The sequence below is a fragment of the Triticum dicoccoides genome, chromosome 3B, assembly GCF_002162155.2.
Source record: "Triticum dicoccoides isolate Atlit2015 ecotype Zavitan chromosome 3B, WEW_v2.0, whole genome shotgun sequence".
Lineage (NCBI taxonomy): Eukaryota > Viridiplantae > Streptophyta > Magnoliopsida > Poales > Poaceae > Triticum > Triticum dicoccoides.
In genome coordinates this window covers 289,695,777-289,704,271 of record NC_041385.1, presented here as the reverse complement: position 1 = coordinate 289,704,271, position 8,495 = coordinate 289,695,777, and the positions used below count along the sequence as shown (strand labels likewise).

The 8,495-nt window shown below is 40.0% G+C and overlaps 1 protein-coding gene across 1 annotated transcript; it reads right to left on the bottom strand.

The window, feature by feature from the left end:
- Nucleotides 1-914: 914 nt before the first annotated feature.
- LOC119275941 lies at nucleotides 915-8,210 on the bottom strand. The gene is made up of 8 exons (XM_037556877.1): nucleotides 8,037-8,210; nucleotides 7,259-7,664; nucleotides 6,849-7,117; nucleotides 5,703-5,771; nucleotides 5,571-5,627; nucleotides 2,556-2,608; nucleotides 2,396-2,471; nucleotides 915-2,240 (listed from the first exon to the last, which is right to left on the bottom strand). Exons 1-8 carry the CDS (start codon nucleotides 8,042-8,044, stop codon nucleotides 1,169-1,171), a joined length of 2,010 nt encoding a protein of 669 aa, XP_037412774.1. The 5' UTR covers nucleotides 8,045-8,210; the 3' UTR covers nucleotides 915-1,168.
- Between the last annotated feature and the right edge of the window lie 285 nt (nucleotides 8,211-8,495).

Genomic DNA, 8,495 nt, shown 5'->3' with positions numbered 1-8,495 from the left:
CTTTATTCTCATTTCCAACAAACACATAAATACAAATTTTGTTCGCTTTTGAAAAGAATATTCGTGTTATAACTTTTTTGTTCCGAATTTAAAAAGTGTTCCTGTTTACAATTTTTGTTCAAAAATTAATTTTGTGATCTCAGAAAATATTTAGGAATTTCCTGAAAAATTTGAATTATTAAAAAATCACCTTTTCTTTTTTGCGGGGAAAAAAATCACCTTTTCGAAAACAGTTTGTAATATCAAAAATAATTGCGGCATTTCAAAACTGTTCGCAACTTTGAAGGAATGTTTTCTGAATCTCAACTTTGCTGTGTATTCTTATAGTGTTTTGTGCCTTCATTTTCAGCAGCCAGTGCCTGGCGTAGTGGCTAAAATCCAGTGCCTGTCATACTCGTCGGTTTTCCTGCTTTTTTCTGCGCTCGCGTGATAGGAAAGGAGGTCCCAGCCATTGACTCAAGTTCGGCAGATCGAAGCCAGCTGGGGAGCATGTTTCGGGAGCCCAAGTTTCAGCTACGGCTGGGCTTCATAGATTACAAAGTTAGTTTTAAAAAGTTAATTTTGATCAACGTGAATGTAATGCGCCAGCTCATTTAAGTTATACTCCCTCCGTTCTTAAATTTAAATATAAGTCTTTGTAGAGATTCCACTATGGACTACATACGGAGCAAAATGGATGAATTTACATTCTAAAATGCATCTACATACATCCATATGTGGTTCATAGTAAAACCATATGTGGTTCATAGTGAAATGTCTCCAAAGACTTATATTTAGGGACAAAGACTTATATTTAGGGACAGAGGGAGTAGTTCCAAGTAAAAGAAAAAAGGTACTTGTATTTTCTGCATGGCATGTGTTTGATGAAATGTAGACATATGCCGCGGCTTATCAAGCGCTCCTAATTCACCCAAAAAAAAAGTCCTGTCCCTGTGTCAGTTATATTCATTTGTGTGAAAACATTAACACATCATGTATACATGTACCAGTCTGGTTTCCGACAAGGATATAAAAAAGAGTCCCCATCGAGCTTCACTACTTAAAACTGTGCACTATCCATCCTCAAATATTCTTCTACATGGTGTAGAAGTATGCAGAGAGCGGCGTGTCGTATATATACTAACTATGCACAAAACTACGTACAACAACAGCTAGTCAGAAATTTGCATCACTTGCGATGCCCATTTGGTTCACCAGGTATCTCTTCATCTGCGCCTCTATACTCCATGGCACGATCCTTCTCGATTTCTGACTGAACTCTCTTCGGCTTCCTTAGTCGCACAGTGGTCTGCTTGATGCGGCCTTTACCTGCGTCAGCTGCTAAGGCCAGGCGGGACATAACATAGGACAAAAGCTCTTCCCTGTGTGAAAATGTGAAATCCAAATGAGCATACTCGAATTCATTATAGGAGACTTCAACACCAGCCTTCCGCATCAACTTGTAGTGCTTCTTCACCATGGTTGGTGAGATTACTTTGTCTCTTTGCCCAGCAACCAGGTCCATGGGGATGTCAATAAGACTGTAGTGAGCTCCCAGGTCCAATGGTTTTGGTGTTCCATACGCTTCCATGTTTGCCGCGGCACTTCCATAGTCATACATTTGGAACCTCTTCGCCCTCTTTATCTGTGCAAGATGGAGTACAACATGAAACGATACACCGGGCATGTCATCCATGTTGTAGTGAGGCAACCCAAGTACTCCCACCCAATTTGAACTGTCACCACCAACAACATACCCCATAAGGGTTTGGACGAGACCACCCAAAGCTGGATAGTTGTGGAAATCCCTAGCTAATTTGTTCAGAAGCATCCTGAAGAATCGAGTTGGTATGTACAGCCCAGGCACAAGTGGAGCAAGTACTGGACCAACAAACAGGATGATCTTCTCCACCAAGCTGAACACCACATTTGAATCCTCGTGAAAACCAGCAGGAGATAGCAAGACCAATCTTGACAACCTGTGGGGCTTCTGCGCAATCCTTGATGTCACCACATACATCAACATAACTGCACCACCCAGGCTGTGGCAGACAGCACAGAGCTTATAAGGCTGATTTTTTGTCACGTCTTCCTCTGAAGTCTGTATTTCCGAATTCTTTATGTCATCATTTTGATCTTCCATTTCCTCCCCAATAAGATTCTGACTGCTGCCAAGTTCTGAAGTTTTAATCTTGTGAATTTCCTCGATTATTGCTGGCATATCTTTGGTTCCATGCTCATTGACAGAATATTTCCAGTACCTAACATGAATTGAGAAGGAGCATCAGAGATGAGCAAGCACAGTGACCAAATTGATTTGGCATATACAGGAGTAAAAAATTATCTCAACCAATAAACTAATACAACCTCTGTTCATTAATATAAGACGGTCAGAAAAACAGGGAGTAGCACTTACTTGGAGGAAGAAAGATTTTTATCCATATGCTCTCTTGAAACCAAACCACGGAGATTTCCAAGAAAAACATCATAACCTACACAGAAACAAAAACGAGAAAAGAACTTCAGCATTTGCAGCCCAGCAGTGGAATACATTAAATCCAACTTTGATTACTGACCTTGATCATAAGCTGCAAATGCAGGTGAGCCAACAACACCATTCGATACCCAACTGCAGGGGAAACAAGAGGACAGATTTATATCGACACACTACCATTATCCCCAAAAAATTATGCATTATCTCTCGGCAGCCATTCAGCACTAGAATTACCAACTATAAACAGTAATTTGTACTATCACACTCAAGTTACTAATTTTCCAGGGAAAAGCACCGGAACTAAATCTATACCTACTAATAAAGTATCTATCGCTTCTTACCACCGTAATTTCGTCCGTCCCTTCTAATTTTCGTCCGTCCGTCTCAATTTCTTCGTACGTCAGCTTTTCCCCGTCCATGCGTCTCACGAAGCCTCCGTGTGCTGACAGCTGGTGGCCCAAAAGCCCAAATAATCACCCCTCCGTGTGTGCTGATGGCCGGTGGCCCAAAAATCAGGCCGAGGCGCAAACATTTGCGCGCTGGCTGGAGTATCGAACTCGCGACCTCCTGTTCTACACAGGTCACAATACCAACGAGCTAGAACATGTTTGTGCGTTAAACAGTAGGTCAATTGCATCTTCAATAGTCCCACATCGACTCCTTAAATCTAACCGATCCAATATATACTTCTTTGACTTTCCCAGGTGTTAAGAAGCCGTCTCGGAGAAAGGAAAATAGAGGGTAATTAAACCGTTGAGATATGGAGATACATATGGAGCAGATAAGGGCCAATATGAGTCCGAGGTGTCGTCCAGCACGGCGCCGTCCCGCCGGTGATGTCAACGGTGACAACAGAGATGCTTGTGAGACTGGACATGGATAAGGAGCTCTAGGCATCAGCATGACGACGGTAATGCCGCTGGGTGTCAACAACCAAAATAATTAGCGCTGCTCCTGTCCTTCCCGTGTGAAGGTTTGGGGTGCTGCGGTTGAAGTCGAGTCAGGACTTTGGTTACTTTAGAGCGGATCGAACATAATTTAAGGAGGGGAGAACCTTGATTCACGTTGCATGATGCCATTGCATGCAGGTTTGCTGCTGCATGCGCTGCTCATACCCAGCAAAATAAAACGTGACGCGTACAGCCGGAAAGCGAAGCAACAGGGAAACACCTATGACTACTACAACATAGTACAACCTATATATAGCAGGAGCATACATGGGCTACGACAAAACAAATTGTCTTTCGGACACTCAACGTAAAACACATTCAGAAATCCTGGTCATAGAGTCTAATCTCAGTAAAGTTTGTGAACAAGGAAGAAGATGCCATGCCTAGCGTCACTGAAGGTATGGAGGAACAATTGCGTCCGTGTAAAATTACTTCAATAAAAATATTTCATGTATAATATTTTTATTGTCATATGTGAGTAACTCATTAGGATGGTTAATCTGCTGATGTGATATGCTTTCTCATTATGCATCAACATCCGATGTACAACGTAGTAGTACTGAAGTTGGACGGGAAATATACATCCACCAATGTTATATGTTTGATGCAAAATATAATTTGTTTCTTTTTTAATGAACAAGAGTTGCATACAGTATAAGAAGCTCTTGTGCAGGCAAGCAATTTGGATCGCAATCTTTTTACTGTATGATGTCAGTAACTCAATAGAAGTGTTGTGTATACGACATTTTTATTGTCAGTATGGTGCTTAATCTGCATTGAATACTAAATTATAAAAAAATTACCCTCATTGTATACTAAAATTATAACTTTCTGTTATGGTTGATAATCTATATTTACTGCACTTATATTTGGTTTGTTTGTTGAGATATACTCACATTATAAACCAAACGATGGGCAGTCAACCTAGCCTATGCTTGATTATAGTACTGAATATGCTTTCTCGGTGACAACCTAGCCTATGCTTGATTATAGTAATATGCTTTCTCGGTGACAACCTAGCCTATGCTTGATTATAGTACTGAATATGCTTTCTCGGTGACAACCTAGCCCGTGCTTAATAATAGTACACATTATTCCTATTAAAAAGCTGTATTAAATCCTAAATTTTTATTCTTCTGATAATGAAATGAATGTGAGGAATAACATCTTGCATTGGCAGAAGAAATATGTTTCAGTATTTCGAATTTTCTTATGCTTTGTATGTCTTTTCTTATGCATGAGTTTATTGTTTTCATTTCTGTTGGAGATGATTGTCTTTAACCTAACTCGCAAATTGTACAATGCCTAAATTTCTTAGCCATTTGCAAAGATTGGTTGGCTGAAATCACAATTCTGCTTCATGTTATTCCGCAACATACATTTCCATCGCCATGCATATTGGGTTAAGGGGCGTGTGATCCTTTTTCTCCCGTTGCAACGCACGGGCATTTTTGCTAGTTAGTCACCTATATAAACAATACTCCCTCCGTAAAGAAATATAACAGCGTTTAGATCACTATTTTAGTGATCTAAACGCTCTTATATTTCTTTACAGAGGGAGTACTATCGAGGGAAGAGTACTGTAACTAGAGATACAATGATATACAGTAACTTAACAACGACCAAGATAGCTCCACAACTGGTAGCACCCAAGGTCCCTTAGGAGGAAATTGACAACCTACAGCTTGCAGACAGGCTGTTTTTCGATGGAGAGATTTTATGTGAGACAGCCCATCAAACATGGAGTCTTATCCCTTAATTAGAGTCCTAGTTGATTAAGCAACTTTGTTAGGAAAGAATCCAGTTAGTTTAGAGATCGTATTCGAGTTTGACCATATTAACCGGCTTGTTGGTCAAGTCTTGTCTACTATATTAAGGGGCTGACCCCTCTCAACAAAGCAGAGAAGAATCATTCACTTTTATCTACTTCTCAGTAATTAGGAATTTAGGATTATGACAGTAGTAGATCGTTCCAATTATCACATTATGTTATCAAAAGAAAGAAATGGCAATACAGAAGGAATGAACCACAATATAGGATCAAGTGATCAATTAGCATAGCAACCAATAATCACTGTTGAACAGCCAAACATCGAAAAATCTTCAATTATGTTGTCAAATTTCCAATTATAATTTCATAGACTCACCCCATAGATGAGTCCAGTACTCCATGTTGCAACAACACAACCTTCCGTGAATCACGCCTAAACATGCCATGTGTCAAGTCCCGTTCCATAATATTGGGAAAAGATAAGGGCAAGAAATAGCTATTTTTTCACCTGGGGATTCTCTCCAGCAGCAGAACATATCCATCTGAAGTAACCACCTTTATAGCCTCAAAAGGATACCTGGAAATAACGGCATAATGGTCCCATCATTTATGGACAAAGTAATGTCATCAATACAAAGAGTCAAATCAATTATTGAAAAGGTTGTGCTACTATGTGGATTCGTAAACAGCATTGTTCATAACGCGTCCCACCTTGGACGCTTAAGCGGCACCTGGCAGCACCTTGCAATTATGCCCGTTTTAAGCGCTTAGGCGTCAGGGCGGTTGATGCTCGCCTTACCGCCTTATAAACAATTGTGGCTACAAAGCACCACACTTGTAAGGCTTAGTACAATGTAAGGTGCTTAGCAAGATGCTTAGTAAAATAAACCGAGTTTTTCTAAAGCACCAGTCCTTACCTCTACACGAGAGGTGCTTAATTAAGCGTCTACCCTCTACAAATAAGCACCGATGCTTCAAGGAAAACTGGTTTATTTCTCTAAGCACCTTCCCTAGGCACCTTCCATTGTACAAGGCCTAAACAGTTCAGACATATGGTCTAACTTCACCACAACTAAGCATAGGGAAAGTGTGGCTACAAACTCAGCACCACACGTATGGTCAAAATCCGAGTCTATGACATGCGGGTCATATGAATAGTAAAGTCTGGCCAAGCCACACATGTGACGACCAACCAGACACCCACCTAAACCATTGTGGCACACCTGACCTTTAGGCATTGCAAGCTTCGGCTGGGAACCAAACAGTTAAAGGATTAATAAACAAAATCATTCTAGGTGAAGCTTTTAACAAGCCACTCACTTAATTAATTTAAGCTAATCATACTACAGGAAAAGGCTATTAGACAACACTGATTTTTTTAGCACTAATATGATATATGCTGGGAAAATGGAAATGCAAGCAGAACATTGTTGCATCTATACTTCAACATCATTTGGCCCTCAAGAGGACAGAGCCAGCAAACATCTCATGTGTAATACACTAACGGTAACTTGCACACCTTAAAAATGCTTAAATCATCATTCGCAAAAACAACTTATCCATATCTACAAACAATTTTTATAATCTTGAACTTGCAACTAAGTACCAGATGTTTTAGCATGTTAACAAACATGGAAGGGTCAGAGGTACCTACCCAAGTTCAGTTATAACATCTTCACATGTCCGGGAATCTGTGTTCAATGCATGACGATATACGGTCTTCCTTTCAGTTGGAACTGGATTATCACTGCCAATGTTAGCTGTTGGCACATCAACAGCAGGACTACTGTTACCAACCCTGTTTCCATGAATCCACCAAAATAACTTCTGCCACACCTCAAAAGGAGAAAGAACATAATGTGCTCCTTTATGAACAACGTCAAAAACTGATTCAATGAATATCTCAACTGCCAAATGAATATCCTAAGAGAAGAAAAAAAGGAGTGAATACCAAATGGATATACATACTTTTAAACAATCTTGAGGTTCCAGATTCCTGGCCTGGTATGGTGTAAGTAAATAAATAAATTACTAAACTGATTCCAATTTGTTCAAATATACTACCTCGACAACTCCGCGCCTTCTATCAGTCGTTCGTTGTAGGACTTGATCCTTCATGTGAATTGGGTTTTTCACAGATATGCTCCTCGATAAATAAGGACTTTCTGGGGTTTTAGCAGATGCCCTTGATATCCGATATTTGACAGCATTGAACAAGACGAGCAGCAAAGAAAGGAAAATTTTCACAGGCCAAATAATCCAGGAAACTGCATATTTGATAGGCCTTCTCAATCGACGGTCATGTCTACCAAAGCTGCTTGTGTGTGACAATCGTGAACTTTGGGACAACGGAGAAGGAGGGCAGACAAACTCTTCATTGTCATCATCCCCAGGGACAGAGCCAGCAATTGATTCAGACTCCGAATCGGCAGAAAGTTCGTGAATGAACTCGTTAAATGAAGAGACCCCACTTTTTTTATCAGAAGTTCAAAACAAACGAGTGAGGTTGCAGAATTCAGAAATAGTTCAATGGTATTATCAACTTATCAAGCAAAAGAAGAAGCCATACTTAATCTATACTCCCTCTTTCTTAATCTATACTCCCTCTTTCTTTAGTGATCTAAACGCTCTTATATTAGTTTACAGAGGGAGTATATACTAATAACAGGCAACATGGCAATGAATACTGATAACATGAGTTATCAGGCTAGAGAAAGAAGTACTCATGCAATGATGCAAGCGAAAAGAACCTAGCCCACATAGTACTCGCATATTATGGAAAAAAAAATTCAAAACTATCCAGCAACCAAAGAGAAGTGCCAAAAATTGAAACTGTGTTCACCTTTCCATCCAACGAGGAAGACGTGGCCCGCGAAATGCTGGCCTAAGTTCCCAGCCACTGACCCCTTCCAAAATGTTGGCTTTTCCAGGTAACAGTGTCAACAAGAGTGCTGATATTCCATTTATCAATCTCGCAATGTTGTTCAATGTCTCATATGTGAATGTCTTCACAGACCTGCCCAAACAAGTACAAGGAGTTAAATACTCTAAACTATAAGTACAAAAGCTCAAAATAAGAGCAACTCAACTGAAACCTAGATGTTCCCGATCTTGTATGAAGGAAATGAAAACTGAAACTAACAACAATTAAGCTTTACGCTGCCAGGGTTAGGATATCTCAGAAGAAGCAAGGGGCTAAAGAAATTTGTGCAGAAATCACTAGCAATCAGCTTAGTCTATGATCCTGGAATCACCTTACAGAGACTGATATAAGAAAAGCCAGGAAACATCTTACACTTTT

Excerpts from the sequence above, each read along its gene's own strand:
- LOC119275941 (XM_037556877.1), bottom strand. Across the intron at positions 5,772-6,848 it reads GATGTTATAACTGAACTTGG|GTATCCTTTTGAGGCTATAA; the intron begins GTAGGTACCTCT and ends CGTTATTTCCAG. Across the intron at positions 5,628-5,702 it reads CTGCTGGAGAGAATCCCCAG|GCGTGATTCACGGAAGGTTG; the intron begins GTGAAAAAATAG and ends TGGCATGTTTAG.